General features: G+C 40.4%; 1 protein-coding gene across 27 annotated transcripts in view; it reads right to left on the bottom strand.

The window, feature by feature from the left end:
* The window catches only part of FNBP1 (formin binding protein 1), a 110,247-nt gene that overhangs the window by 18,145 nt on the left and 79,354 nt on the right, over nucleotides 1–12,748 (bottom strand). For 16 of the 27 annotated variants that reach the window (XM_075170281.1, XM_075170273.1, XM_075170271.1 and 13 more), the window contains 2 exons: nucleotides 10,142–10,339; nucleotides 8,582–8,764 (listed from right to left, as the gene is read on the bottom strand). In XM_075170281.1, the coding sequence (XP_075026382.1) occupies nucleotides 8,582–8,764; nucleotides 10,142–10,339 (381 nt within the window). Of the gene's footprint in view, nucleotides 1–2,637; nucleotides 2,725–8,581; nucleotides 8,765–10,141; nucleotides 10,340–12,748 lie in introns of all 27 variants that reach the window. The other 11 variants (XM_075170274.1, XM_075170262.1, XM_075170267.1 and 8 more) reach the window with 3 other exon arrangements.

The following is a 12,748-nucleotide window of genomic DNA, read 5'->3' as shown; positions in this document are numbered from 1 at the left end:
CAAAGTCATTTCATGTTCTTGAACAATTCAAAAAGAAATACTCAGTCTCAAACGTTCTTTGGCCATACAGTCAGACAAGGTCAGGACCAGGAAGAAGGAAAAAAAACCCTCTTCTCTTTACACCAAATTGATTCTATGACAGCATAGTAAGTCATTATTCAAGCTCCTTAAATGATATACATGATCTAATTCTTCAAAGGTTACCACGTTTCCTGTTACAGAGCCAAAATATTATCTTTTAGTTACTCTGGGGAAGCAGGAGACTGAAGGGAGGTGTATGCTTAAAGGGCTGACACAGCAGCACGGTTTGCCTTTGCCCCGCATCACCTGCACATACAGCTCTCAACAGCGCCGGAGAGCCCCAGAAACTGCCAGGTGAACAAATGTGCCCGGGCAGCCGACCACCACAATTATCAAAGCCTCTTCCAGCGTTGCAAGATGTTACGACCCCTGCAATTCCGCAGGTTTTCCAAGAGATAGGGAGACTAACAGTGCCACAGTGCTGTGCTGTTCTGTGCCAAGCTGCACAAGTTAGCTGCTGTTCAAGATACAAAGCCAGATTTTAACGGGAGAATCAAAACTACTTCCAGCCTCCTCCTCCTGCAATCCGCACGGTGCCTGTCCTACCAGCTCTTTGGGGACAGTTGTGAAATGCTCAAACTACACAGCAAACTTCTAAGTGCATAAACGCACGTGCTCGGTGTTAAAGGCAGTTGAAACGTAGAAGTTGGAAAACGCCTCTCACTCCAGGCAATGATGTGTACTGAGACTTCTGAACCTCTTTCTGTTCAAGAGTTCTCTGTTATTTTACTACCAACAGCTCCTGAATACGATGCTCTCAAACAGACGCTCCTTTTTTAGCAAAAGCACCGTTCTTCAGGATTGGATTTAAAATAAATAAAGGTGGCTCCACACCTATGATGGTTTTGACAGCATGATTTAAGAAATACACATTTATCAAAAATAACAATTACCATTAGTTACCAGAATTTGTACAGCAACACATGCCAACCATTCAAGGCAAACATATGGCCTTGCAATAAATAGTGAAATACTCCATTTGAACTGATGCCTTCAGTGACAACGCAGCAGTTAAACTTCCCTCTGAAGTTCAGTCCATTAGGAAGTAAACACATGATAATAATCACAGTGCAATGAAGAAATTCACTCTCTCAGCTATGAGGCCATTAAAAAAAGCAAACAAACCCAATCCATTTGAGCGAATAATCATACAGGAAGGAGAAAGAATGAGCTAAAATACGCTGCTGAAGAAATTCAGCGTAGGCAGCTTTTGTTTGCATAATTGCTTTAGCACTCCTGTGAACTTTAGCATAGACATGATCAGCACAAATTGAGATCCTTGTACATATATACAGACAAGACTCATGGTGCAGAATAAATATTTACCTACGAAGCACTCTATAAAAGGCACAAATGTATGCTACATGCGCTAGTTTCTAAACACTACTCACTCTAAAGGCACTATACTACTGCGAAGAATCATCTGCATCAAGACTATTCTTTTGCTGTAAATTCAGCAAATTTGAAAAGGATTATAGACACTGTATGCCGAATTCTTACGCTGTTAAGTATGACAAAACCAGAAAACTTATTAATAGCATTTCCAAATAGTACGTCAGGGATTGTTATAACCAGTACAAATAATAAAGCAGATCATAGACTGGAAACAATGAAATGCTGAAATAAGTTATATTCACAGTTTTCCATTTCTGAAATGCATTCATAATTTTACATGAGAGCAATTCTGTTTCTATAAACAAATATAAGCAGACTGAAAATTAGTCTGCATTAAACACTAAATAACTACTTTTGCCCATTCTGTTGGGTTTTCACAGCTAGAAACTTGCTCACAGCTCCTGGGAGAACAGGGGCATTTTTCCCCCAAATAAACCAGATTTCTCCAAAATGAGCAAATCTGTTTCAAGCTGTCAATTTAAAACAAGTCTAGCTTAGTCTTAGAGGGAGAAAATGAAGAGCCTAAGAGCCACAAGCTTCAATAACACATGAGAGAGCATGAAAGCCAGCAAGTCCATGTGTTATTGGACAGTCACGGACACTAACCTCACTTACAGAAAACAGGGTTGAAATAAATCACTGGACTTCCATACAACCAAGAGGTAATTTTCTTTCTTAGTGGTCCTGTAACAATCTCCCCATACTCTGCTTTATCCAGGTATCAGATTTAGAGGTCACATATCTTGATTCCATGAACTATCATCATTACAGAGAGTTCAGGGAAGCTTCAGAAGGCTCCACGGAGTGCTCCACGACCAAGGCACAGAACGTGTCACCGCGCTGCTGTAAATCAGGGGTTGGCTCATGATGCTCAAGACTGCATTCATAAAATAATTTAGAATAAATGCATGGAACCTGTTTGTAGTACTTGCTCTGAATTTCACAGGTCCAGCTACTTTAATTGTGCCAATTTCAGCATTTCCAGGACTAGCAGACATATCTTTCCTGCACATAACACGGTAAGCTGCAACTTGCCTCCCACCAAATTTTCCTTTTATCTTTTACAAAGCACATTTCCACAGCACACTCTAACGGCGTTGTAAGTGGGGTTAGCGACTGTGTAGCAACGGTATGGGCTGATCACACCATACACGGACTTACAACATATTCCCTAGCCTCAACGGCACACGTGGGTGTCCCTAAAGTCCTCTTCATGAGTTCTTTGTGAATATACAAAGACTGTGTCTGCTGGTGAGTCAGCAAGAGAAAACACACATCCGTTACACTGGAGACAAGCACGGCACCTCTGTGTTTACTGCTTCTACAGCAAAAGACAGCTTGGCGTTTAACTAGCCTTTAAGTGCAAAGTGGAAGCTTCCTAGAAACTAGGCAAATATTAAGAGTTTAGCATTCTCACAAAAATCAGAAAAGACCACATTTTTAAATGCTAGCTTAAACACGCAAGATCAGAAAACTCTCTCTCTCTGTGCTAGAATAAACCATGGCTTTAATGACCCCACCCACCAGAAAATCCTGGTCTTGGCAGAGAGTTATACACTTACGTTAGAATAACAAGTATTCCCAGGGGCAGGGAAGAGAGCAGGTACGAGAGGGGGTGGTTGGTTTGGTCTGCTCTTTCTGCATGCTCACAGAACAACAAAGTACTGATCGCCCAGGCAGGCCAACAGCTAAGCGTCAAGGGAGAAGACTGCACAGTATGTCACAGAGGCAAGACAGGATGGTAAGGGAAAACATTAACTGGTGCAATGGAAATAAAATCACATTGTAATGAAGTCAACAACTTCCACTAAAAAGGAAACCACAAAAGTCCCTCCGTGTGCCTTATGGAACCGCCTGGAGGCTGGAACTTGGGTAATGACAGTAATATCTGCGTCCCAGCTCCCAGACCCATCCTCTCTGCTTAATCACAACCCAGTCTCAGAGGTACGAGAGGAAAGGCAAGTCTGCACAACACTGAGTAAAGGTGTAAGTTCTGCCCCTGGATTTTGTTAGTTCAGAAGTACTGCTCTTTAAATAAAGGTGCTGATGTTACTGCCGCTATAGCAATAAAACAAAAGAACACAAAATTAATATCAACTAGCAGAATACTGAGTCTTCTTTGTCCTCAAAATGGAATTAGAAAAAGCAGAGCAAGCATAAATGAAATTATGACTTATGTAAGTGGTTCCTCATTTTTTTGTGCTCTTCTGGCTTTAACTTCCCTAAAGAGACAGAGTTGATTTTAAGTTATACTACTTTTATACTGCTTTCTTAAAGAGTTATTAGAAACAGCACTCACAAAAACTGTGTAAGACTTTTTTCCCCCTCCTCTTCTAGTTCTGATCCATGACAAGTGCTGTAACGGTTTTACAGTATGTTCTACAATGGACATTTCTGCTGTTGGGGTTAGAAGAAAGCAGCTTTGAGGAAAATACAAAAATGTGATTAGAAAACCATAGAGACTGACATGAGTCAGCATCTAAATTTTTAATATTTTTTTTTCTTTTTAAAAACAGACTAGGATTTCGTATTGGCAGTGACCACTGACACTAGTATTGGCGCCTCTACATTAACCTTGCATCTGTTGTAAATTGTTCAGGCATCTGCTTCCTTCCATGAAAACAAGATTCATTGCATTTTTGGTTTGGAAGCAAAATTAAAACCAGACTGGGCACAGGACATATAATTACTAATTATATAATTCATTTTAACAGTCACCAGTGATTTTTCCGCTTTAGTTTCGTAATTTCTCTTTCCAAATGCCACATAAGATGCTAAACCAAAACTTTATAAGGAAATTGCTAAAACATACTGCCTCTCCAGACATGTTCTGATAGCAAAGATTTCATGGAGGAATTGTATAGGAATCCATTCACTCACTTATGTTTCAAGGGTCAATCACAAGGTGCAGTTCTGCTGGTGGTATTTATCCTGTTAAGGTCTTAGTATCTACCGGACTTGTTCACATTAAGTAGTCCTTTTCATGCACTTCTTCCTTAAGCCAGTGCAAAAAAGGAGCCTGATCCAGCTTCCTCTGAAATAACCAAATTGTTACCCTGGCTTTTGTAGGAGCTAACAGCCCAGTTTATCAACAAACCAGGAAGGACCTGCCTGGCAATTCGGTTGAATACTCTAAAACAATACTTAAAATGCCTTGCGGCCACCTTTACTGCAAGGTGTCTGGCTGGAGTGGAATTTTGTCTCTGAACAAAACCAGCAGTGCGGAGACAATATTCAGAGCAAATGAAATTATTCAGTGTCCAAAGCCAAACACCCGTTACATTTTACTGTCCTGCGGACTCCCTGCACGACCTTTCCAAAAGTTGCTTCACTGATGTATTTCTGTACAGATCAAATGTTCTTCTGTGGAGAGGACGGTTTCCCTCTACGTCCTCCTAATTTCTTTGGTAATATCACAATCCAGTATTTGTAACATTACTGCTTATGCTCCTGAGCAAAATTCAAATGCTTTTGGATTTGGCAGGGGGATGGAGAGGAATTGGGAAACAGAAATCTTACAGAACTTAATAGGGTAAAAGCAGAATTAACAGTACTATCTGGCTGTAACTGAATATAAAGTGGGTCATATCAACCACATCAGCTGAAACAAATGCCAACCACTAATTCATCATCTGATAAATTAACAGGATTTGGGGGTGGTTCTTGATTTTTTCTTTTGCCTGGTTAGAATTATTTTATTTTTGAAGGCCATATGGCATTTTCATGATCTTTCAGTCTGATCATTTGTATAACAAATCACTAAGGACCTATGAAATGTGAACTGGACAAGTTTTCAAATCAGACAGAGCAAGCCGCCAGAGCTTTGCAGCCTCTCCTACTCCATATTTCTAGATGAACCAAGTGGCCTGAATTTGCCCCTCTGGAAAAAAAGACGATGGTCTGAACGCTGGCCTCCAACTCTGCAGGATGAGTCAGGCAGGAACAGTATTTACATACAAACATCCTGGTAGCTAACAGGGGAAGGAAGTGAAATAGAAAGAGAACATAGTGAAAGGTTTAAATGAAGATTTAGCAACAGCCTTTCCTTGCACATTTTTAATGAACGTGTCAGCAGAAATTTGAGGGATTTCAGAGAAGGCTACAGGAAATCGTTCTCATTATTTCACTTTTCACACAAACCACTTAAAACCAATACAGTATGCAGGACTCGTAAGACTGGCTTGGACTTCTCAGACAGTTAATACATAAAATAATGGCATTTCTTCAGGAACTATTAAAGGCAATTAGTCATAATTGCTTATACGGCCAAATACTCACTAAGTAAGAATTTGTACATTTGAAATACAAACTTGTGAAGTGCCCATGGAACTACAAACTAGTATTTTTAAACCAAGTTAGAGACATTCAGCACTACTTTCAATATTCTGTTCCGGGAATGGCACTATTGGAGCACTAGCTTGCAACACAAACCCTCACCTTCAGCAGTGCCTTACTCTCCAAAGCGTCTCCCTGCTACCCCCGTGAAGACGGCTGCCAGATGCCCACCCGTCCTAGCGGGTGCCACCAAGACAGCCACTCCCTAGCACACCCCCAGGTTTGCTGCTAGAGAAGCAGAGCTGAAAGACTGTTTTCCCCCCCATAAAAGCCACTGAGAAAAGAGCCAAACTGCACCTGAGGGAAGGAGGTACATTTACAGAACCTGCCTTTGGACAACTTAGAAACTTCCCGCTTCCCCAATGAAAAGCACCAGAAATGTGATTTTTTGGGTTCTGAATGTCCCATTAAATGGCAATTTCCTAGCAAAGAACTGAAAACCACTCTGTATAAAACATGTTTTTTTTTTTTAAAATGTACTGTCTGCAACCAGATGAGACAAAATATTGTTTACAGCACTGTTCTCAATTCTCTGTAACTAACCACTGAAGTTCCCTACTGAAATCGTCTCTACTTTTATAAAACGCCAGCCCTAAATGTCAGTGCAGTCCCTGGAGCAGAATTTGGGCTTTTTAAAGTAGTCACTTCCTTGATGTTACAGCCTGCTCTGAAAAACGTTTTAAAATACTGAACACTTGTGTCTCCTTCCTGTAATTTTTATAGGAGGAAATAATTCTAAGGACCTTAACCTAGGAGCCAAAGCCATGCTATGCCAGCAACTTCTCAGCACAACTGGGTCACGTGCAAGCTTCTGGGAAGATAAAGTCTTCCTTTTATTTGAAAAATGGAAAATTTTATCTCAGGGACCTGTCATTTTACTTACTGCTTCTGAAGACCACCAAGGAGAGCATTTAATTCAACACAAACATTTCAGTATCAGTTTACCAATATAGCCACAGCTGATGTCAAGGACAGGAACGGAGCAGCTGACCTGGGAAACTCAGGCCATGCTTCCTACGCTACCAGCAGCAAAGGAGACAGGGACACTGCCCTTAGAACAGCGGTGATGTGTCACCAAGTACTGATCCAGTTTGATCTCGACCCCGGTGAATCCCCGCGGTCGGCCACAGAGACCTTCAGCCCCCCTGCACTGTGCAATGCATAAACCAGCACCTAACGCACCTCAGCTGCTGGCAGGGGAAAAACCCGAACCCTAATCTCTCAAAACATCTCATCTATGTTTTGGAGCTTGCATGCTAGACTGATAAAGCTTTTGCAGACAGAATATCATTTTAAACTGTGTGCATCATAGCACTGGGAAGTGAAAGTTCAGAAATGAACAAAATCTGTGGACTTAATGGGAAATCCCAGAAAAAGATGTGCTGGCCTACAATTCTGCATGCTAATGTATGTAGGGAAGGCTGCCAGGACAAGTCAAACGACTTGAAATTTTCTTCCCAGCTTTGCAATGCTTCTTCACATAATGTTTATCAAACTTTTAATTAATGTCTTTCCTCCAGTTTGCAGGAATGGCAGCTACTAGTGGCCGTTACAAACAGTTTTTTGAGTTGGTATTTTTGTGAAGATATTTCATTGACATTTAAAGTGTCAAGAATAAAGACTGTGGAAAATACATTTGAAACTAATTGGAAAAAAAGTTAAAGAGCATGGCAGGGTTTTAAATTCTTCTATGGCCACTTTAAAAGCTGTTTAAGCCACATCATCTGTTCAAGGAGGCCCAAACGCAGACATGATAAACAAACTTGTTGGGAAGCAGGATTTCTTAGGCTCTCTACAGGAATCAAATCAAACCTTCCTATCTTATTGAAACTTCGTGCTTCAGGATGCGGTTAAGGTCCTTGAGAAGTGTCAGCCCCAAATATTTAGAGTTAATGGTAATCAATACATCAAGGTAGCTGCAGGGAACATTAAATTCAGTGTCCCCCCTGTCTCCACCATCATGGCAGCCCTGGTTTAAAGCACACATGTACCATATAAACAACTTTATTACCACCTAGAATCAGTTCATCTTTCACATCTCACCTGTCTTTTTATCTTAAGACTCAGACTTACTAAGCAAGCTAACATTGCATCACTTGAAGCACAAGCTGAGGCCGAGTCTCCGGAACAGAAGTCGCACCCAGAGGCGCACTTGGCCATAAAACACGGGGAAGTCATCTTCCCACTACCCAGCAAGAGGTGTCGGATCTTTTCAGGGATATGCCTGAACTTGCACCAACTGCGGTCAGAAGAATTATCGTCTAGAATCCCTCCTAATTTACTCTCCTCATTCTGACACAGATATCGAGCTGAATCCACCCTGCAGAGAGGAAGACTTTTCACATTAAGGTAGACAACATGCAGCATCAGGATCAGATTAAACCTCTGAATGGTGCTCCTCCAAACCTACTCTCTGCCACAGACATACACAGGGCTACTAAATTAATAACTGAGTTGTACGTGAGTATTACTTAATGTTCAGCTCTTCCTTCCACGCTTTGGACAATCCCTCCTCCCCCGAAAACCAGAATGGTTAATTGCCACCAAATTTCCACCAGCAACTGTACTTTTTGTGGTTTCATTGTGGGGTTTTTGACTACGAATGGCTTTATAGGTTGGGATTCCTTGGATTTGTCTGCATGTTATGATAAAACACAATGGATTCATTCACAAAACAAAACAAGTTTTTACATAACAGAACGTGCAATAAAAGCGCAAGAAAGAAAGAAAAGAGAAAGAAAGAGAGAGAGGTATCCAGAGGAGAACTTACCCCGCGCTTTAGGCTCCTGAAGCAGTGGATTTTGGGTTTGGAGGTCATGAACTCGTTGAAGCGATGGGAGAGGGGTTCCTTTTGCTGCTTGGGAGACTGGGGGCCGTTGGGAACAGCAGAGGGTGAGGCAGAGGCAGGGGGAGGAGGAGGGGGCTGATGGGGGGATGTTAAAAGGGACATAAGCTACGTATAAGAGATGGAGAAGTGACAGAATAAAAACCAAAATAAAAAGATAAAACACAAAACGAAAATAAGCATCAAAACCAATATTTGAAATCCAGAGAAAAAAAAAACCAATTAAATAATTAAATATTAAAGGCCATGGTTCAAAGAGGGGGAAAGCAGTATTTAAGAGTTGTGTTAAATGAAGAATGTGATAAATGGAAGTTTTAGTAAGTGATGCAACAGAAGAGTAACACAAAGTATTTTGACAGGAGGCTCATGCAGACTCTTCCATGCAGCGCTATCCCCATAAATTGCCCTGTTCTCGCTCTGTGGACAGCTCAGAATAATGCATATGGATAGAGCTTTCAAATACCTGAATTTAAATGGATCAGATAAGGAAGGTACCTTAGTGCCCAGTAGCGTTTCTATTATCTGGAAAACAACAAACCACATTCCTTCCTGCTTTCAAATCATACCTCGGTAATGTGCATCACACTTCACTTTTACAAATTATTCTATGAATTTGCTCAGGAGTTAGTCCTGGGGTTTTTTTTCTGGCTACATTGATGTAAGCACCAGACAGCTGTGTTCTCTCATATACCAACACAACAGGAATGATCCATTTTGAACTGGTAGATTTTTTGACTCTGTAATGAGTAGAAGTGGTTTGGTATGGGTCAGAGCAAGGGTGAGATCAAAACAACGAAGCTACTCTGGGCTTCCATCAGTGTTACTGAAAAACGATATAGTCCCGTCACCCTGACACATTCTGGTAACCCCAGATAAATGCTGCCATGCATTATGGTGTAAAATATGACAGTGAAATGAAAAAGGTTTAATGGATACATAAGTTAATATGGTCTTTTTAGAAGTCAACTGCTCAGTTAGTTATGCTCCGTTAGTTGTGCTTAAGAAGAATGAATTGCAGTAATTCCTTGTTCCCAGCCACCCAACTGCTGAACCCAGTGCACAGACTGAAAAGATAACGCAATGGAAAGCCAAGGAGAGTTTTAGAAGTGTCAAAACAGTAATGCCACATTAAAGCTTCCCAAAAGTAACAACGTTAGTTAGCACACATGGCACTAGGTAAGTGGTATACAATTCCTTCTCTGAGTTAGGAAAAGAAATGGACCATGGCAGAAAGTGACAACTAAAGTTAAATTAATACAAAAACTGCAACGTAATTAAAGAAATTATACAAGAAAAAAAATTTAAAGACACAAAGAAACTTAAGTAACCAAAGACTACAACAAAACACCATATTAAGACATCAGTTATTAGCTTTCTGAATCTAAAATTGTCTTTAAAAAATTGTAATTGCCAGGATTACTAGACAAGACAGAGGTTATTGACTATACGCATACTAGCGCCAAGCTCAAGCTTGCAAGTCAGTACCTTATTTTTCTTGATGAATGGCCACAACTTGCCCTTGGATTTGCCACCAAACTTCGGCTCAGACTTCCCATCCCCTCTGGAGTTGGAAAGGCTGGATTCCGAGACAGTCCGCTTCATTGGCTGTGTGAAGTCCTCAAAGTCGATATCTCCCGGAGGCTCGAACCCTGATTTAAAGGCTTCTATTACCAGCTGTGAATCCTGAAATGGGACAGATCCAGTACAAGTATAAACATCTCAGATGAGAGCTGTCACAGAAAAACAGTACAAGGACAAGAAAGTTCGCCTATGAAGGAGCCAGCCTTTACAGGGACCAGTCTCATTCCCGGGAACGAACACCCTTCCAGAGCCCAGGATCATTACAAGTCTCTCCACCTTCTACTCCAAGATCAGGACTCTTTTCTTGGACCTACTTTCACTACCATGATGTGCTTTAAAAAAAAAAAAGCCAACACCTAGGCACAGCATACTATCCTACCAAAACAAGGCACCCTAATGTGTAAAATTTAATACTCCCACCTACTATAGTGATAAATGCAGTTAAAAACACAACCACCACCCCCCCAAAAACAAGTTTCCAACCTATGTCAGTCAGAATGTATTACAACTGGGAACAAAAATGGCTACAATCTCAGTTTCATAATAGATCTCTAAATAAACAGTCAATCTATGGAAATAAAGCAGGTGAGCTTTACTCTCACATAGTCCATTTTTCCTGTTATGAAACTCTAGCCCATTTTGCAAAGGAATCACTGAGACCAGTCATTACTCAAAATACCAACAGATAAAAAGCAGACGACTATGGTCTGTTTAGGAAAATAAAAAAATACATAACTATCATTAAAGCATAGGTGATTGTAGTTAACTAAAGAAGATGCTTAGGAAGAGTAAACCCAGGTCTCCTCACTCCAACCTTCCACTGAGCTGCACAACCCCCGAGTCTGACCACAACCTAGCAATGTTTTCATTCCCTTTGTTTTGTTTCCAATGCAAAAATCGAAATTCTGATACAAACATCTTTTAAAGGCTTTTTCATGTCTATGCTAAAAATAGCTAAGAGCTTATTATTGTTAACTTTACTGACTAGAAAAGCAATCATACTTCAGTAACTGAACAGATAACTTAAGTGACTCATATCAAAGATTGAAGGTATAGAATTGCTGGGCATGCAGCTGTAAGCGTACTAGTAGAAAATCCCAAAAAATACTCCTATATAAAGGAGCACTTGAGTGATCACACTGCCACAAGTTGACAAGTTGGAGCTTGTGAACTCAGCTACAGTAAATGGCAGGAATTTATCTTATGAGCTTTACCTAACAACTGAGCAGTCCACGGTCATGCAAGCAGCCTGACACCTTGGTGCAGGCGGTGGCCGGGAACTCCACGCGCTGTCATTAAAGCCACATTCCTTTGGCACTACTAGGAGTGCTAGTGCAAGTCAGCCACACACTGGCTGTATACTGCGTACAAGGGTTTTGCTCTTTTTTTTTGATAAAGGGAAGAGAAAAAAAATAAATCAAAGCAAGAACAATAAATAGCATTTTTCCTAGTCCAGTCTACAGACACAACTAATTATACGTAAGCTCAAATTCAGACTTCAGCTTGCCAAATGCATTTAAATCTAATGGACTCAGGGAAAAATTTTAGCTTCTCATCTACTTGACTTCTTAGGAAGAGAGCTTTTTATGTTATACCGTTCTAACAGTGTTCTTCTAAGATCGTTAGAGAAACTGTGCCACAGCACGCAAATATCTTATTAGTCTCTAAAGAATCACCATCCTGTTCAGATAAAAAAGATGAACTCGTTCCTTTGAAGGCATTTCACAGATTCTGCTTATGTCCGTAGGTAAAACGCTATTCATGAGAAATCTAGTGGGATATAAACATATCCAGAGGCCAGGCTCAATTGAGCAAAACACAGATATAGGAAAAGCTTTGCAAAAGTCTTCATGGGATCGTGAAGAAAATTAAGGTTTAAGCTCCTCAACCTATCAGGTGCACTGTGAAATTCCTACACAACTTTTAGGGACATAGGACAATACTTTCCATTATCTCATCCTAGTTTGACATTAAAACTTCCTGAGATCTAAACATTTGAAGATATTTTTAATAATAGTCATGAAAGTAAGATGAAGAAGGAAGAGAGAAGAAACTATAAACATACACAAGTTTACATTAAATACTCTATTGGTATTTTGTCCTACGTATGGAGCTTTTCATTTTTTCCTCTTAATTTTACAGTGTTCCTTCCATTTAGTCAAAACATCCTTCCACTACAATGGAGCTAAAAATAACCAGCATGCTCCATATATCACAGAGATAATGTCATAACAGGAACTCCAAAGTCCATAACAAATTAATTTTATCTGCTACTAGAGCCTTCTCAAGCAAGTTCACCTAGCAGTCACTACAGCTTACCCTTGCAACATGACCTCTGTGTTGTCCGAGTTGTTAGAAAGAGGACATGAAAAAGAAGCATATTTACAATTGCATTAGAAACACCAGGGCTAACCAGTATTCCCAGCTAAATCCAGACAGTTTCTATCGTTATTAGCAGGAATCCTATACACTTCAGCGAGGGCATAAAGCAACCCTATTTACACAGTTACA

The sequence above is a fragment of the Calonectris borealis genome, chromosome 21 (genome assembly GCF_964195595.1).
Source record: "Calonectris borealis chromosome 21, bCalBor7.hap1.2, whole genome shotgun sequence".
NCBI lineage: Eukaryota > Metazoa > Chordata > Aves > Procellariiformes > Procellariidae > Calonectris > Calonectris borealis.
This window is presented reverse-complemented; position numbering and strand designations above follow the sequence as displayed.